The following is a 20,134-nucleotide window of genomic DNA, read 5'->3' on the forward strand; positions in this document are numbered from 1 at the left end:
TGAATCCCTCACAAATGTTCACCAACTGGTGACCAGCAGTTGCAACCAAGTGAGATAGCTACTGGCTAAATAAACCTGATTGTCTCAAACATGTAACAATATTCAGACATAATAAAGTACAATCTGAGTTTACCAAGATCTCAAGATAACTCTATAGTTTTCACTGTGAATGTGCAGTTCTAAAATCACTGCAACAAAGTAAATGAAAGCAATGCATAATGCTTTAAAACATGAATAAATATATTTTCTAAATTAAATATTCATGATCTGATGATTATCATTCTGAACTTCAGGAACCTTCCTTCTTTCTCATAGATGGTCTAGATCAGGATCTCAGACTTTGCCCATTAAAGAGAACAGTTGGTACTCAGATTGACTAGATAGGAAACAGTGGAGTTCATCTTCTCTACCTTACTGCTTTGAACAAAATCTGCATGTCTCTGCAGGCTAAATTTAAAAAAATCTGGATGTTTGGGTTCAGCCGGATCTATGATTGAAATCTCTACAAAGTTTCTTTGCAGAGAGTCTTGGAAAAACAGACCATAACCTTGCAAAGTGCAAAGGGCCAGAGATAGGGTTTATAAAGTTGCAATAGCTGCATATAACAGTAATTTGTGATGAAATTATAGCATTATTACTTTTGTCAAAAGTAATTAGGTTTTTTGTTGTTTTGTTTTTTTGTTCTTATCAGTGTCCCTGCATCCCATTATGCCTTTAATCGTCAGTGTATTTGAACATGTCACAATGCTCTCCTTGTGTTTTTTATTGTCATTGTTTAATTTCTGTTAAACAAATAAACTGACATGATGACAGAAAATTGGCTCTTAAAGTCCCCTTTTGTACTTCTAAAGTCTTTAAAAAGCCTTTTTAGAACAAGAAAAATAGCAAAGTATCTCTCTTTCTTGGTATTTCATCTTCTCTTTAAAGTGCAATTGTTTTTTTCAACCACACTCTGCAGTCTGAACAATAATTGTATATTTTAATCAATTTATTCCATTTTAATGTTTGTCCTCACTTCTTCACCTTTGTTGTTTAGAAGAAGCTACATTCCTCCACCCACTGAAAGTGTTTGGTGTGTACAATCTCTGCATAAATTGAATGCTAACCCTGTTAAATTATGGCAAATTGCATGAACTCTCTGAATGCATGTGTGAGCACCTTCATATCAATATGTTAGATGTCCTAATGTTTAACAAAAGGAGAATAATAAAATGCAGTATGTGTGGGCAACAGCTGTCATTAACTCAGAACCGTTACTGTCAAAGAGAACAAAATAAGTGAAATTTACAGAAAGAGACCAGATGGAAAGTGACGAGTGTCGAACTGAAAAAAGAAACAAATCTGACATTGTTCTGTGGGATTAGATTTTCTTTTCAAAATGTTATGCAAAGTACAATAAATATTTGTGAAGAGACAGTATGAATGACAGTAGGACAGTAGCACATATTGTGCTTTTCCTTCCTATATATTGTCAAACATTTGAACAAAAATCAAGGACTGTAAGACGTTTTCCACATTATTCGCACATTTTCATTCGTCTCTGTGGGCAGAATCTTAATAGAAATGTGTTTGTGTGTGTGTGTGTGTGGGGGGGGGGGGATGTTTGTGTGTGTGTGTGTGTTCCTCTCTTTCTTTCTGCAGTTGTTTGAATGTGGTGTGTATATGTTCAGGTGTGAATCTCTGCAGGATTATGTAGTGTGTGTTTGTGTGTGTGTCTGTGACAGTCTGCCACTGATGTACGTGCCTTCATTCGTTTCAGAGGATTATTCATTTCCTTTTGAAGTGAGGCAGCTCGCCCGGCGAGGAAGGTCTGAAAGGCGGCCGAGAGCAGGCTTTCATACTTTTCCAACAGCAGCTTGTCGTCTGGGGGGTAAATACGTCTGTAGGCCGAAGAGACAGCGAGAGACAGGGGCAAGGAGAAAGTAAAATACATGGAACGAGAAGTAATAAAGAAAGGGTTATCAGCATGGGAAGACAGGGCAAATGAGAGTGGGGCAATAAAGGATGGAGAAGAGAAACAAAAGGAATTTAGGGTCAGAAAAGTAACAAGAATAGGGAGATTGGGTTAAGCAAAGGAGGCATGTGAGGTTAAAAGAGGCACAGTAACAGATTTCAAAGGGAGGGGTTTGTATGGTATAAAGGAGCAAAAAAGAAAGAGGAGAAAATGCATTGCCAAATAGATGGATAGATAAATAAAGGGCAGGAGTACAGAGAGGTAAGGAGGCAAAAAAATAAAAAGACAAATGGATGGAGGGAGGCACAGAGAGGTCAAGTCACAGCAGGTGTGAGTGGTGGTTGAACATGAAAAAGAGCAAGCAAGACAAGAAACAAAGGGATAAAAATATTTCAGTGAATGGTATTAGGCAATAAAACAAAAGAACGATGAGGAGCAGAATCCAGGGAAAGAAATAAGAAGAGATCAAAGTGAAAACACATAAACAGATACTACTCAAGACCTTGAGTTAAGGAAGTGTGCAAACTTCATTTAGACAGACTTTTGACATATTGCAATCTATCAATGCATTTGCTTTCTGCACACACTCATTCATATGAATATGTCCATTTCACTTTTTTTTTAGACTGCTAATTTTCTTGTTAACACATTACCGGTACGTATTTTATCCTCAAGACTAAAGTAACTCTGCTCAGTGGTTACCTTAGACCTGACAGGATTAGAACAATGTATAAAGGTCTGGTTATCCTCATACACCATTCATACATTTTGACATCTAAGATATCTGATTATGAGAGCACATAGCCTTGACATCATTCAATTGAAAATGTTTAAAAAAAAAATTTGATAAGGTAACTATTTTATTTTTTCCTGAAATGTGCCTTACCAAACAGCAAAAAAGAGGTCTATCCATTCATTTAAAAGAAGAAGAAGAAAACAAACAAAAAAACAACTAGAACCTGTCAATCATCAAGGATAAACATAAATCACTTATCTGAAAACAGTAAGGTCATAACTGAGAGGTTAACTAGTTAGTATTTTCTACACTGGTTATCTTTTTTAGATTTTTCTACCTGGATTATTGAGCATGCATCAGGCTACACTGGTTATGTTAGTTTCCAGTTTCTGTAATGCTCTGACTTGCTGTTTTTGACGTTGGCCGATTCCAATTTCTTTATAAAAAACTATCAGGGACACCATAAAATTTTTCTACTTCCTTATTGAATGAAACAAAAGTTTGACAGTGTACAAATAATATCTTCCAACTGATCAAACAGAGGTATGTGTACAAATAAAACCCAAATAATCTTAGTTTATTTTTAATATATTAAAACAAAGTTATAGATCTCACAAAGTAATGTGAATTTAAGCAACCATTTTAAGTGGGAGTGATATCTGAAAGAAAAGCCACGTCCTACATGTTACTGAGCAGTAAATTCAGCAGATGTAAGACCTCCATAGGCAGTTCCTTTTATACCTCTTGTGCTTCCTTTGACTTTATTTTAAACCTTATATATACAGTATATATATTACGTACATGTTATCTAGGATTCTTCTTCACTCAATTAAAATAACCACATTAAAGATGTCTTAGTACTAGTTCAAATTAGCTACCGGTACTTGATAGACTGTTTAAAAAATGGATTTTGAGTGCATAGATTTGGTGGCACAAGAAAAGACCGAGAGAAAATGTTCATAAAATGTTTGGATTTGTCCAATCCAAGTGGATCAGTTCAGCTAATCACCAGCCAAGAAGAAAATCAGCAAATTTCTCTCGCCCGCTACGCAATCAGTTTATTTGTAAATAAAACTATTTTCAGCTATTGTAAACTCTCAGCTGGGCTCCTCATGGATGTCTCAGTGTCCTGGTTTTTCTGTACCTGATACAGATTTCATCTAACTGCCAAATGTAAGTGAGTTCATTACCCGTAGTCATCTAATGAGCAGCAGTGTGTTAATCAGAGCTCACTGCAGCGCCGGGGCACCATTTGAATGCTAAGAGGTCTTTATTAGGGATGCTCCAGACAGACCTCTGCCTGCCTGATTGACTGTCTGGCAGCCTGTTGAGAAAGAGGAAGGAGGTGACAGCACTTCACGCAGCTCTGGAGCAGCATTCTTACTAGGCATCCAGTGAAGTGATGAGTCAAGAAGTCACTTGGACTTGGGGAGATGGCAAGACAGGTGAGTGTGTGTCACCCAGTTGTGTATGTATTTGTTTGTGTGTACATTAGTGCAAAAACTTTGGAGGTAAAATAAATAAAAAATTCAAGACTTGAAAATGTGAAGGTGTCTACATATGCTGAATAAAGAGAATGGGGCAGAAAGAAAAACCGAGGGTATGAAAGACAGAGAACAATTTACACAGGACAAGTAGTAAATGTGAGCCTGCTATGTCATGCTGTAAGGTAAATCTGCTCCATCTGCAAGGTCAGAAATCAACACACTCAGTTTCTTCCAAAGCACCAGCTGGAGTTTGAGCAGAAAAAAAAAAAGAACTGTGGAGGAAAAGAAGAAGATAGCTTGAAGATAGCTTGCAGCTGGGACACAAAGTTTACATACTGAATTTAGTTTCTCAAAAGCAACAAAGTTAGCAATGTGCCGAGAGGGATAACAGTTTATCATTATAACGTTTATAACTTGTTTTGGCTGTTTTCTTTCTATTTTCTCATTTTATCACGTATTATTCCTTGTACATTATTTAAAATGTTTTGTTGTTCCTTCTGTTGCCAGCGATATTTATTTTCACAAAAGCCTGGCAAGGCTGGACCTCGTAAAGAGTGAGCTCATTTTGCCCAGCTGTTTGGCTCTTTCTTACCTGTAATTCCCCAGATGTTGGTTTTCATGCTCTTCTCTGGAAGTTTGTTTGCGAACTTGGGCTAGTTGCTCTTTCTAGAAACAGCAAAAAAAAAAAAAAAAGAGAGAGAGAGAGAGCTAAAATATTTGATAGTGAATGGTACCAACAAAAAAAGTTGTTTTATATTAAACGAGCTTAATAGAATATAAAAGGAAATATTTTCCATAAATGACTCAGTTGTTTTATTTTTTTTCTCATTAGTACATTACAAAAGTGTAATTGTGGACGTGACGTAACGCAGAGAGGAGGTGACCACTTTTCTACTAGCACTGCAATATCATTAGACACTGAACTGAATTCAATTGAATTCAATTCAGTTTGTTTATATAGAGTCAAGTCACAACAGAAGTCATCTCAGGGCACTGAACAGAAACTTTCATAACTATAAAATGTAAGTTAATAATATTATTTATCTGAGGAGCAGACTGCTTTGAGTTTTACTCCATTGCAGAACTCTCATCTTGAGCAAGCACAAAGGCAACAGTGGAAAGGAAAAACTCCCTCACGAGGAAGGAACCTTTAGCAGAACCAGTCTCAGGACAAGTGGCCATCTGCTTCGACCGGCTGGGTTTGGTAGGAACAGGAAGGAGGAACAGATACACAATGGCAGGTCGAGAATCACGTTACGATAGAAATAATTTCAAATGCAAAGTATTCAATTTTAACAATTTGTTTAAGGAAATGAAGTCAATTTGTCCTCCAGTAGTCTAAAGCTATAGCAGCTTAACAAGCCAACCCTAATTATAGGATTGATCAAAAACTACAGTCTTAATCCCAGTCTTAAAACCGGACAATGTGTCAGCCCTACAGACAGAAACTGGAAGTTGGTTCCACAAGAGAGGAGAATGACAACTGAAAGATCTTCCTCTCATTCTGCTTATTGAAACTCTAGGGACCGCGAGTAAGCCTGCAGTCTGAGAGCAAAGTGCTCTGTTAGAAAAATATGGAACAATAAGATCTCCAATATAAGATGGAGCTAGGTTGTTGAGAGCTTTGTAAGTTAGAAGTAAGATTTTGAATTCAATTCTGGATTTGACAGGGAGCCAATGGAGAGAAACTAAAACTGGAGAAATATGATCTCTCCTTCTAACTCCACTCTGGCAGCAGCATTTTGGATCAACTGAAGACTTTTTAAAGAAGTATTTGGACACCTGGATAACAAACCATTGCAATAGTCCAGTCTAGATGTGACAAATGCATGAACCAGTTTTTTCTGCATCATTTTTAGATAAGATGTTTCTAATTTTAGTGATATTACGCAGGTGGAAGAAGACCGTTCTAGTAACGTTTTTAATGTGGGGGTTAAAAGACGTCCTGATCAAAAATAACACCAAGATTTTTAACATTAGAGCTGGAGGTCAGATTAATGCCATCTAAGGAGGGCGAAAGACTGAAAATTTATTCCTAACATGCTCAGGTCCAAAAACTAAAACCTCAGTCTTGTCTATATTCAAAAGCAGAAAATTTAGGGTCATCCAGGTTTTTATGTCTTTACTGAATGATAGGAGCCTTCAGTCGACCTAAACGCGATCTCACACTTCAGACAAAACAGCATTCCAAGATGAGGTGGTGGCCTTTTTAAAGCATCACCCCTGTGGTTCTTTTTCATATTCTTGCTGATTACGAGTTTGGCTATCAAAAGTCTAATAATAGAAAGTGGGAGGAATTAAAAAGTAAGTACCAGCAACTTTTCACCATGTAGAGGGGAAAAAAGCTTCCTTGAGTCTGTCAATTCAAATATATATATATATATATAAACGGTATGCATTTCTCAGAGAACTTAACTCTTTTGACATCAAATTGAATTGAATTGAATCAAGAATAAAGTGTGATTTATGTTCCTTCTACCTTTGACCATGACCCTGAAGTTATAGTACACTAATGCATTGTTTGTATTGTTTGTTTGTACTCTATATATTTCAGTAAACCCTATTCTTCTATGAATTCAACAGACAATAGAACAAAAAAAGCTGAGAGATTTTACAACTTTTACTACATGTGTTCATGAGAACTTGGTGACTGCAGCAAGAGAAAAGAAAACAGTAACTTTTTTTTTTTACAATTTTATATGCATTTACTTAACAGTAGCTTACAGTAACTTTCAAAAGCATTTTAACTTATGTGGGTGGTTTCATCTACGATGAACCATTATGTAGTGCCCTGTGATGGACATGCAACCTGTCCAGGGTGTACCCAGTCTCTTGCACAATGACTGCTATGGGCGCTAGTGATCCCAGTGACCCAAAAAGGAAGAGGCGGGTAAAAATAATGGATGGATGGTATCAACTAATAAACTATGTCAGTTTTTGTTTCAGTGCTGCTTGAATTTTTGCAGATCTCTGAATCTTTATTGATGTTATTTATCACAGTTGATGAAATAACTGTGTTGAAAAAGAAATACAATTATTTTATGTAGTTTTTCTACACAGTCTTTCACAAACAAGTGAACTTTTAGCCTTAAAAACAACAATTCATGGATCCTCTTTTGGTGCCCAGTTACAGATTTTTTTTCTTCCTACTTTCGACTGCTCCCTTCTTCAGGGGTCACCACAGCGAACTAAGTCGCACTAAGACTTAGCAATTATTTTTACGTCAGATGTCCTTCCTGACGCAACCACAAACCACCAAGATACCACAGCCCTCTGTGTGGAGCAGAGAGCTGCTATCTAGGGTGCCCAGGGGAACAGATGGTGGGGGTTAAGGGGCTTGCTCAAGGGCCCAGAGTGGGGCAAATGAGGGTGGAAGCAGGTGTGGTTCCTACCCACATTTCTCCCAGTTACGGAATTGATCTGGGGAGTGGTGGAGCAGAGGTTAGAGAGGTGGGCCTGTGATCGGAAGATCGCCGGTTCACGCCCCAAAAATGTGGGTGGGGTATGTGAAGCACCCACACTTGCCCCCACCCTCATTTGCCCCACTCTGGGCCCATGAGCAAAGCCCTTAACCCCCCATCTGCTACCTAAACAGGTATCTCTTGAAAATGAGTTTGTGTGGCTCAATGAGACTACCTGTATAAATGGATGGAAAATGAAAAAAAATAATAATCTAAAAATATGATCTCACAGATGTTTTTTAACCTTACTATACAGTGGTTCTTCAATTTTTCATTGTGCTGCTCTAACTTCCAGTCAGTGTAGTAGTGTTGGGGACAAAAATTTGTGAATAGGTCATCCACACATCCATTATCTTTAACCACTTCTTCTTTTCTGAGTTGTGTCCATATTCAGTATTCTCTGTGTGAGAGGTGGGATACACCCTGGACAGGTCCCGAGTCCATCACAGGGACATCCAGAGACAAAGAAGACAAACAATCATTCACTCTCTCACTCATACCTAGGGACAATTTAGAGTTACCAACTGCATGTTTTTGGTCTGTGGGAGGAAACTGGGACTATCTGAAGAAAACCCACACATGCATAAAAAGAACATGCAAACTTCACCAAGAAAGGTCTTAGGATGGGATTTGATCCTGTAGCCTTCTCGCTGGAAGGCTACAGCTCTACCAACTGTGCCACTGTGCCACCCATGAATGGGTCATTCCTATTTTAAATGATCTTGTGATTTTTTGTAATATTATACCTAATGATTAACAGCTACGGTTTCAGTCCTCATCCTGGTTCTGAATATTTGAGTTGGAAAAATCAAGAAGTATCTCTTTAATTCCCTTGCACACAGCATTTTGTACTGAGACGTAGCAGATGAAGCACTGCAGCTGATTATTGATCAGAAACATAAAAATAAAATAATAATAGTTTTGCCCAGGAAAGATTGAACATATCTGTAAGACTTCATAAGAAAATCTAGACTAATTTTGTTAAATACAGTTGTAATACTTTGTTTCTTCCTTACCAGTTCTTCTTTTCTTCGTTCTAGTGTGTGACGCTTTTTCTCTCTGTCAGAGGAAGACGCTGAGAGTTTCTTCATAGAGCCATGCCCATAAAGTCGTCTTTGAGCTTCTGCCTTTTGTTGGGCCAGGTTACGTTTTTTATCACTGGCCCTGGATCAGAAAAATTAAGGTAAAACAGTCTTAAAGACGATTAAAATTTTTGTTTCCTCTCACCAAAAGAGTCAAAATTTTATTTTTTTAACTGTTGTATCTTGTTGCCAAGTAATTTGCCTCTAACATTTGCTTGAGGTGAAGTTACATTAGATACAACTCAGTGAAAGCAAAACACTTTTTGTAGAGCTCAAACCTAACTGATAAAAGTGTGACCATTAAATTACATATGCAAACTATGATGAACAGTACTAGACAGCATGTTGTGGACAAGTTGGTTACTGTGTTTGGAAGAAAGGAAATGTGTTTTAGTCGATCACTGGAACCTCAGAATTGAGTATTGAGTGCTGCTGGGTGTGTGAGGTTCATCCATGTCCATGCCCGGATGGGTCTGAATTGATTGCATTTGATACTGTTGCTGTTGTGAGCAACTCAAGAGCCAACCCTGGCTCTAAACACCATCAAAACCCCTTCCTTTGAGGAATCAAAGACATTACTATAAATGGAAAAAGTGAGCAAAGTACAACAAAACCCTCGTTCTTTTTTATGAACATAGGCAGTTTGTTCTACTGAAAAGGCTTTTTGTTACCTTTCATTACTTCATAAATTCCTAATTGTTAGGAAAGATATTTATTAGAACATGGCAAATATCAATATGTAACAAGTAATTTGAATAACAGAGTTGCTCGTAACTGCTGAAGAAGGACTGAGTGAGTTTTAACATGGGCTGGCAGCACAACGTATCATAAATGACCAAACCAGATCTATCATCCATAAAGCATGTACTTGATTTGCTGTATATGTACTGTGTGTGTGTTTAGGTGTATGTGTGCACTGTGTTTGAGTATGACTACCAGAGTGGAGACTATATTTAGGGCCGTAAGAAGAGGACAAGCAGAAAGAAAGCAAACAAGAGAGCAGAGATCCAGAGGTCTTGTGTACTGTGATCAATCAGTGAGTAGAGTCACAGTAGCCAGGGGACAGAAAAGCATACCAACAAAACATACACATACACATGAACACTATATACACAGAAATACATCACACTATAAGAAAAGTAAACACAAGCAAAAAAGAAAAAAGCTAACAAATAAGCAACAAAGGAACAAACAAAAACAAAAAATCACTACGTGAAACCTGAATTCAGGTGCAGAGAAAGGTAAAACATGTAGATTCAAAACTTCTAATAAACTTGACACAAACGCAGACTTGCACACATTTCTTTTCAGGGAACACAAAGATTGCAACAGAGGCAAAGCATTGTTCTTCAGCAATTATATGATCGGTATGCACCAAAGAGACACCAGCGTGTAAATTTACAGCAACAGTAATTTATGTGTTCGAAGCTTCAACCATCTTGTTATGTTCAGACTATTACTCCCGTCTCTTCAGCCTGAAACTAGAACCAGCTGAACTGCAACATGCATCAAAGTAATTCTGGACTTTTCAGATAGTAATAAAATAATTGATTAAAATCTGTTCAAATGTTGACTCTTGTGAAAAATAAAAATAAAACAAAAAATAAAAGGAAAGCATTGACTTGAGCTTGCCCGTCTGCAAAGGGAACAAAGAGCTCTGATGCAATTTGCTCATGTCTACTTTCATGCATACAAGTGTGTGTGTGTGCAAAGATAGTGGAAAAAATACCTAATTTTTAAGAGTTTGAGAGCATTGAGCAGTACTCCTTTCTTCACATCATAATCAATCTTCTGATCGGTTCCAAAGCTCGGAGCTCGATTGATCTGTCAAAGAAAACAGAGGAGGTAGACATTTATATTGAGGATATCTTTTTTTGTCTTTGTCCTTGTCTTTTTTTTCCCCTGCTAAACTCTGTGGACTGAGAAAGTAAGCAATTTAAAGGAACTCATTTAGGGCATTTGTGGAAAAAAAATGTTCTAACAAAATAAAAAGTAGAAAATAGAAATGGAGGATGTTTGTTATTTTCTTCCCCCTTTAAGAGACACATTAGAGTGGTTTTGGCCTTTTTTTCTAAATGAATTTTGCCTGCCACATTTGCAGATGTGTTGAAGTTAAAAAAGACCCTGCCAACATTTAAGCACCCAAGTTTGTTAGGCAACCCAAGTTAGGGGGCACACACTAAAGTAGGCTCAAAACAGTGGCACAAGCATTACAACACTGCAACCAAAAACATTTATGTGAGCATCAGAGAATTACTGTTGCTCAGCTTGGTTCTGTCATTTACAATCAAAAGTGCTCAGAGAGATTCAGCCGAGCAAGAAAAAAAAACAAAAAACACCTGTGATTTTAGGTACAAAAGCTGGAATCATCCAGGGAATAATTCAAGAGGAGCTTACCTTTCTCAACAGAACAATTCCAAGCATCAGTGCAAAGTATTCAAATATTAGTTATTATACCTGACACAACAAATCAATTCACTTTCTCTTTGTTGGGTTCCTTTATGTCTCCCTCCCATGGTGAGAAATGGCTCATGTGAGACAACAAAAGGAGCAACAAAGAAAGAACTGGCAACAGTGATTGGAATGGTGTCTTCCTATGAGGTGACTTCAAATGACAATGCAACAGATGCCCACTGAAAGGCTGGCTTAGCTTGATAAACCTTGATTATTTAGATAAGTCAGGTCTCCTCCTGGCATCAACCAAAATGCTTAAACCTCCCGTTTTCTTTCTTTTTTATGTGAAAACAATAGATGGGTGGGTGGCATGATAATATTAAAATTTCAGTAGCCTTAATAATGGTGTATTTGTTGAATGAGTTTTTTATGTGCCAGAATTACCAATGAGTGACTTTATTGCACAAAAGAGCACGTAACTTTAAGGATGTAAGATGAATCTCTAGACAGAACCTCACCCAATATGCCCATTGTACTGTATAACAAATGGTTCTTTTTCACCTAGTTGCTATAAACCAGTCCAAACAAAAAAGTCAGATTGTAATCAACAAACTGTTGACTTCATCCCGACAAAAACCTTTTAGTTTGTTAGATCAACTGATTACTCTTGTCAAAATAATGTACTACCTTTCTATGTCCCAACATCTTTCGTCAAAGTCTTTATCTGAAGATTAATTACCTTGTTTCAATTTTGTTCAAAAAATAAATTTACTAGCTCTAATGGGAGACGTTTGTTTTGCAGATTTACATGATAAAGTCCAGTAACCTATCTGGTAGCCTCTATCTGCCAACAGGCTGAATATTTGTATCAGGAACTGTTTGTTTTTTTGTTATATTCCTTCACAATATTCATTGGACACAATTGAACACATGAAAAAGGCACAATAACAAAACATAGATTTTAGTTGAATAGCTGAGCAGCACTAAGGTCGTTTTCACACTAGATAGTCCGGTAGACTCGGTTCGGTTCGGGACCAATATTCATGAGCTTTTGTTTACATTTGAGCTGGTTCATTTGCATTCACACTGCACTGTGCAGTCGAGTCAACCTGTTGAACCAACCTATTCCCCCGCTCACCTGCGGGGGCGCTGCACCAAGAACTACTGAAAGAAACGACACAAAAACCTCTGAAGACAGTCTTCTTCTTCTTCTGTAAATAAAAATAAAATGAAGTGGCATCAAGTTTTAGCAGTTTTAGGAGTTATATTTTGTCATTTTTCAAAAATGGACTTAGCAAGAACAGAAGATGAGACAGAAGACCACAGAGAATATTGTTTTTCCACACAAGGCAGCTGACGCTCCATATAAGGTAAGAGAAATGCGTGTTTGTTTACCCTGTGGAGCGGGGTCCAGTATGTTTACATTCACACTGTACTCGAACCGCGCTGGAGTTCGCTTCTACCGGACCAAGACCTAGGTTTTAGCCCGGGCCAGAGTTCGCCTTTTTGTTCCGTGACAGAGTTCGATGGCGCGTTCACACCTCCCTAAACGAGCCGGACTTTCTAGGAAAACGAGCTAGAGTTCGATTAAAGTAGACTAAACAGGGCTAGTGTGAATGCACCCTAAGCCAATCAGGGATTTTAACAGTGCTGGCAGGATGAATTTGTATGAATAAGTATTTCAAGGTAGTAATATAAGCTAAAAAATGCCCGCGATATATATTGCACATAACTAACATAACATTTGCAAGCACAGAATACCACTACAAAAATGTAGACTACACCACTGTTTCTAAGTACAGTATAAACGTTACAAAAATGTAGACTACACCACTGGAAAATACTTTGTAGGTACCAATTTGCTTTCTTGTTTTTATTTTTTACAGATATGTAAACTGCAGGAGAACTTCAGTCATCTCAGTCCATTTTTTTATGTTATGTTTGAAGTAGCCATTGCTAACTCTGACACAAATGTGCTTCCTCGAGGATTCCTGGAGGATTTAAAATAGGATTTTATGATACAGCTGACATCATAATCAGACTCTTACCAACTAAGAGAACCTAAGTATTGACTATGATGTCAACTGCAGAGTACATACTGTATACCCAAAAGAGACGTATCTACTCTGCATATGAATCATGTCAACTGGAAAAAAATAACTGAATCAAAATTCAATTCCCAAGAACCAAGTAAAAACATTTAGAAGTTGTTGTTTTTTTCTCAAGTTTAAGAGTGTGTAGTTCTACACACAAGCATGAGTGAATCAAAGCACACAAGTAAAGAAACAATGTCCTGAAATAGAGTTGCCTAACTTCTCTGGGCTTGTAGAGCCATCACAGCCACAGGTGAGCTACTAAATCCTTCACAATATGAAGGGAGATTGTACGAGTGAGCCTTGGGGTTGTTGTTGGTGGTGGGGGCTTGCAAACCCACATGTGTATTTTTGTGTACAGCAACCATTTATCAGAAAGTGGGTGATGAATGTCTTCCAGTGCAAAGAGAGAAATAGGAACAGAGACCCTATCCAACTCTTTCACTCAATTGAAAGAAATATACAATATGTCCCTCTGTGTATTGAGGACAGAGCTCCACTTCGACCTACCGAGCCTTACCTCTGCTACAAAGAGAAAAAATGGGAAGAGGTCTGTTTTCATTTAGAGCACTCCACAGTTTGACAGCCACAATGAAGAGTGCCGCTTTAGAGTGCTACAGCCAATAGGTAACAGGCATATTGGCAGTGATCCTGGTGACGGTTGTCTCGTTACTCGTCTTCATTTCTTGGTTTGATTTGTGGTGTCAAGCTGTCACAGAATAAACTGGCACTGCAGTATATACAGTATTTCTTTGCTCTTCATCAATTTTTTGTCTCTCTCATTCCACTCCCGGCCAACTGCACTCTTTCTCTTCCACTTTGTTTCTGTTCTTACTCTCTTCTGTACAGTCTTTTCTGACTGGTCATTGCTGAACTCCCACTCTTCCCTGCTTCGTTTGCTGTAGCCCTGATTCTCTGGTTGTTACCTCTCTTCATTTCTTTCTCAATGATTCTGTGCTCTCCTTTTCCTCTCTAGCAGAGGAAGTTGGACCAGTCTGTTCCTAATGAACCCCTGCAGGCTCCCAAAACCCCCACTCTGATTTCCTTAAGTGACTCTGGCAGGGGTTTAAAACAACCCTTGGTTACTGTAAGACACATCCAATAAAAATGTCAGATGAAAAATTAGAGTATTCTTTTGACTTATTCTTTAATTTGGTTCAGTATCCCATCAATGCAACCAAATTATCACTCATTCTAAAAGACAAACGTAAAGATAAGTTTGTAATTTTTCGCAGTGCATATTTTTCCTCAGCTGATCATGTAACTAAATATATGAACATCAAAAGTTTGAGTTGTAAAAACAACAAAACAGTTAAAGACATAAAAATGTATTGTGTTATACTAGAGATATGCGATAGAGATGTGAAATCTTAGTCCAAAAAGGGGCAGTGACTGAAATGTCACAATTTAGTAAATTTGTGCAATGAAAGCATTGTGTGATGTGTAGATCTATTTGTTTTATTTATGTTTACATTTTTCGTCCAGCACTTTTTACAGGGGACTCTAGTGGTGAACATATGTGTTGTTGTTTCCTTTTTCTTGCACTATTATTGTATAGTAGAAAGACGTCATAATAAAACAAACACTTTACTTTTTATGTATTTTTCTTTTTCTGAATAACTATTTAAAATTTATCAAAAAAATACTGCAACAAAATGATCTTAACAGTTATACCAGGGGCCAGGGATGTTTATGGGTGGTTTTCTCCGGGTACTCTGGCTTCCTCCCACAGACCAAAAACATGCATGTTTGATTAATTGGTAACTCATCCTTATGTGTAAGTGACAGTGTGAATGGTTGTTTGTCTCTATGTAGCCCTGTGATGGACTTTTGACCTGTCCAGGGTGTGCGTGCGGGTTCGATCCCTGATCATTGCACACCTCGTGGTGTCTCTGAGCAGGACACCTTATCCCCCAGTTGCTCCCCAGGCACTTTCACTAGCTGTCCACCTGGTGGTGGATGGGTTTAATGCAGAGAGCCAATTTCGCCATTGTATGGGAACGTACAATGATATCATACCATTTATTTATAAAGCACTTAAAACAGCAACTAGGCCAACCAAAGTGCTGTACAATAGAAACAAACAAGCACAGCGGACAGGAAAACGTAAAATAAAAATATAGAAACAAATAGCAGAAGATAACAACTAAATGGCCAACACTGTAGAATACAGACAGGATCAAAACAAATCACACCTTATCAAAGGCAAGGAAATAAAAGTGGGTTTTCAAGTGAGACTTAAAAACAGCAAGTGTGGGAGCCTGCCTGACACGCAGTGGCAACTCATTCCACAATCTTGGACTTGCAACATAGAAATCCCTGTCACCTCTGAGCTTACGACGGGTTCCTGGAACTGAAAGAATGATGACAGTACATACACATTATTATTATTAGGGGGCCAAGATGGTGTAGAGGCAGGGCAGCCGACTCGGGATCCAAAGGTCCCGGGTTCAATCCCCTGTCACTGCACACCTCGTGGTGTCTCTGAGCAGGACACCCCATCCCCAGTTGCTCGTCGGGCGCCCCCAATAGCCGCCCACTGCCCCACCCATTGGTGGATGGGTTAAATGCAGAGAGCCAATTTCACTGTTGTATGGGAACATACAATGATGACATTATTATTTTTATTCATTGAAACACATTATTATTATTATAGACCAATAAAATAAGCACCTCACAAGAATTGACTCACATTAACATAATGTGCAGTGTTTCTAGTTGTAGAATACAAATGCAACATATAAGAAGAAGAAATAAGAAGAAAGTGCTATGTGTTGTCATCACTGTATGTTTCTATACTTTACAATGGTTAAATATGCGCTCTGAATTGAACTCATCACACATGAGATACACCCAGATGGAGCAGCGAGCAGCTACGTAAGTGCCCGGGGAGCAGTTAGGGATTAGGTGTCTTGCTCAAGGACACCACAACATGTGGGCATGGCAGAGAGTTGAACTGCATCTTTCTGGTCCCAAGTCGAATGCCCTGCCTCTATACCACAGCCACCCCTCTCAATAAAAAACTATAGTATAGTTTCCCAAGCTTTACTGAAATATGGTACAATGTCACCAGTGTCCTTGAGTGAGATTATCTACTACTAATAATACAGTATTGGTGAGTGGCTACCATATTATTTATGCAAGAAAAAAATACATCCTTTTAAGTTATCAGTGAGATATAAAATTAGCCATAGTGGTTCAGAAATAGCTTTGGTAATATGTCTGTATTGATACACTAAAAGCCATCTGCTCTTGCATTACACTGAATGCTACTTTTACAGACTATGTAAAACAACATAGATGAAAGCTGAAAAGTACTTTGATACCGAGCAATCAAATACCATCTGGATTGAACCCAATTCTGTACTTGAGACCTGAACATTAGTAGCTTGAAAATAAAAAGGTACTGTTTATGAAGGCAAATGTAAAGATTGTGTTAAGGAAGGCTCATTAGATTAATTTCAACTCCCCATTTAAAGCAAAAAAAAATAAATCAATGAGATTAATGTCTGTCTAGTGATCTCTACAGCTTGTAAAGCACAAACAGAAAACAAACCAGGAGCAAACAGTAGATTGAAATGACTTATTCAATTTGATGTAGTCTATTAATTTCTAAGTAAAAAAAAACTCTGGTATGGTTGCGGGGTTTGTCTAATGATGTTTGGCCCCTCGGAGTATCACGACTAACTGCCTTGCCTGCGGATAGTTTTGTAAGTAAATAATGGCTGAACAGCAAACTCAAACCACCCCAACAAGACTGCTATAAACCATTTTCACAAACAGAAATTAAATTACATTTCTTACTACTCCTCGGTTCTTCTACTTCCCCCATCTAACCATTCATTGTCATCATTACTGTCATAAATCAAGCTAATAAAGGGGAAATAATTATATAGTTGCCATCAACAAGTTTGTACCTGTGGCTTCTGCTGTGCACCAAAAACCTCAATAAGAAAGAAACACTGGGCCAACAACAGTCAGCTGCCTTATTTCCACAACAAATTGCTTCCCCAGATCTACATTTATTTTGCATGTGGAATACTCCCTAAAACAAGCACGACGGCTGCTGGTGATTAATCGGTACAGAAAAAAAACATTATTCTGGCAGAGGGTAAACAACCACTGCTTTGACAAGCCTCCCATTTTGCCCTGCACACTCAAGGATATCGGCACAGTTCAGCCGCTGTCAGAATGGAGTGTTTGTTGCCGCACAATGGTGGAATGAGAAAGGGAGCCGTAGAATGAAAGAGCGCGAGGGAGAGAGAGACCAAGCTTGAGTAGCAGAGCGACAGCAAGACAGACAGCTAGACGCCCTGTTTAGTCGCTCTCTTGTTTCAGCCGTCTTATCAATCACTGTTCTGTTCTTTTTGTGGCGTTTCATGTGGTCCACTCGGACACAGGGAAACTCTAGCTGAGCGTGTTGAGCTGCTGGTACACAAGAATGAAGCGGGGCCAATGCTCAGCCTAGCCACAAGTCAGATAAAGCAGCCTGAAGGCAGTGAGAGTCATTGTTTGAAGCTATTCAGAAATATAATCAGTCACAGACACTAAAGTTGCAACAAAACTGCTCAGGAAAGGGCTCGAGTGAACATAATGACAAATATTTGGGTTCGAACAAGAATAAAGCAACAAAACACCTGGTGTCTAAAGCTCTGATTCATAAACATAAGAATTTAATGTAAGTTTGTCTTTAAAATATCTGACATCCCTAACCACACAGCACAGTTCTATATGTCACTCTATAAACATTCAATTTATACCTTCACTCTCTATCACAACCACTCTCTCACACATGCACACACACACACATATACACTATCTCTCTTTCACAGTCACTACAGCCGTATGCATCTGATGATGAATGAATAAATGTTGGGGTATGTTTTCAACTGCCCCACATGCAAAGCCTCTGCTCTCCTAATTTGATACTTATTCTATGAAATAGTCATGTTGGGGGGGAAATGGATGTGGATAGAGACAGACAGTCCCATACATCATTCTAATTATTCTTTAATAAAGCTCATATACAACAGACAGTAGCTTATAGGTCAATACTGCCACCTAGGGTTCACAAATAGAAGGACGCCACCTAAGAGGAAATGACAATACTCACACTTCCATGCATTAAAAAGGATAAACCCTGCAAAAAGTCAAAGAGTAATCAAAGGTGTGAGGAGAATACATGGTGGTTGAGGGTAACAATGACTTTAAAGACTGTTTGGAATATCAAAATGTATTTATTAGCATCTTTCATTTTCTACTCTAGAATATTTATCATGAAGGTATAAAAATTATTTGTAGAGCATCAGTAGAAAGCAATTTCTCCTTATTAGTACTAAGTACCCTATAATGCATGGTTTGACTGTTGTAGGATTTATGAAATTCTTTAATTTCATAATATACAATAGCAAAAAAAAAAAGGTAAGCTTCTTTATTCCCCACTAGAACCCCTAAAAAATACAGTTAAGATGCTTTCATTAGCTAGTTTTAATGCATTCATGAAAAGCTCAAACATGAAAATTCTCAACTCTATTTCTTGAGATGAAATAGAAAATCCACCAACAGCTTACAAAAAATGTGATGCTCGCATTTATTTATTTTTTTCTGCCCAAGCTGTTAGAGGCATTTTCTGCAGTTGAAACTGTTGAATATGTTGTGTCTGAGTGTGTTTGGAGACAGAGAAGAGTGAAAACCATTCATGCTTTGTTTCCATTTATGTGTGTTTGTCATGGCATCTGTTTACAGTTGCCACCGCAGACTTCTTCCCACAAATACCTCCCCCACCACAATCACATACACACACATATATATAAACACGCTCAAAAAGAAAGGAAGTCTGGATTATGTTGGCTGGACGGGATGGACAGGAGAACCAAACTCATCTTGAAACAATTGGCTTCAGAGCACAGACAGAGGGGAAAGTTGCAACAAGGGGTGAAGCATTGCTGCCCTTGGGGTAGCCGTCCGGCTGTTGTAGTGATGTCTGTTCACACACACAAAAACCCACAGACACAAACAAACCCGTGCCATAGTTGACCTGAACGTGTCTGCCTCATTAGCTGCCACTCACTCTGCAAAAATGTGCCAAAAGAGGGGGCTAAAGAAAAGAATACAAGAGACGGTAGTTTAAATGTCATCAATGATGGAGCTGCCCAATGACCAGTGTTTGATGGCATCCTAGTCGAAACAATGATGTGCAAAATGCCATAAAAGTTGGTAAACAAGGGTTTATTCCTCCTCTCTTCATTACTTTGCTTCTTGAATTAGACTGTGAAGAATTCCTCTCTGAGTCAATGAAAAGATGGGCTGGAGAACGGCCAGCCAGCCCCCCCCCCCCCCCCCCCCCCCCCCCCCCCCACACACCCCCACACACACACACACACATTAAGAAGGGTCATTCCCAGACAAACATACACCAGACATTCACACACACAAACAGGGAGTTGACACGTTTATACAAAACACACAAAAAAGTAGCATTTTTTCATGATGTGTGTTTATCATGCAACCAAACACATGTAGTCACCACGCCACACACACATTGACATAACACAAATCAAATTTGGAGTCACAGATGCTTACTTAAAGGTGTTTATACACATACATGTGCAATTTCGCAAGCTCACTGGGTCGCTAACAAGCAGGCCGGCCAACCTTTTTACGCTGCCGGGAGCCAGTTAGAGACAGCTTTGCAGAGACCAGGCAAATTTCTAATTATTTGTGCTCATTACAAACACTTGCTTCTTGTTTAGAGTTGACCAGCTGGAGTTTTTATGTTTTATGTGGGGAAACAAACCAGAGCTTATAATGAGGCTAGCCCTCAATCCACTGCTACTTTCAGTGGGGATCGTGGATATACATGTACGCAAGAACCACATGAGAACTAAAAATTGGGCTCTTTATTGGATTTTGTTTATTATGTTTTGC

General features: G+C 38.5%; 1 protein-coding gene across 1 annotated transcript in view; it reads right to left on the minus strand.

Moving 5' to 3' along the window:
• Positions 1 to 1,239: 1,239 nt before the first annotated feature.
• The window catches only part of ttll7 (tubulin tyrosine ligase-like family, member 7), a 42,586-nt gene continuing 23,691 nt past the window's right edge, over positions 1,240 to 20,134 (minus strand). Inside the window, exons 9-13 of the mRNA XM_037698262.1 lie at positions 10,450 to 10,544; positions 8,655 to 8,802; positions 4,770 to 4,843; positions 1,741 to 1,880; positions 1,240 to 1,256 (exon numbers count right to left, since the gene is read on the minus strand). Coding sequence (XP_037554190.1) covers positions 1,240 to 1,256; positions 1,741 to 1,880; positions 4,770 to 4,843; positions 8,655 to 8,802; positions 10,450 to 10,544 — 474 coding nt within the window. The remainder of the gene's footprint in view (positions 1,257 to 1,740; positions 1,881 to 4,769; positions 4,844 to 8,654; positions 8,803 to 10,449; positions 10,545 to 20,134) is intronic.

Source organism: Nematolebias whitei, chromosome 3, assembly GCF_014905685.2.
Source record: "Nematolebias whitei isolate Nwh7 chromosome 3, NemWhi1, whole genome shotgun sequence".
In the NCBI taxonomy this organism is placed as follows: domain Eukaryota; kingdom Metazoa; phylum Chordata; class Actinopteri; order Cyprinodontiformes; family Rivulidae; genus Nematolebias; species Nematolebias whitei.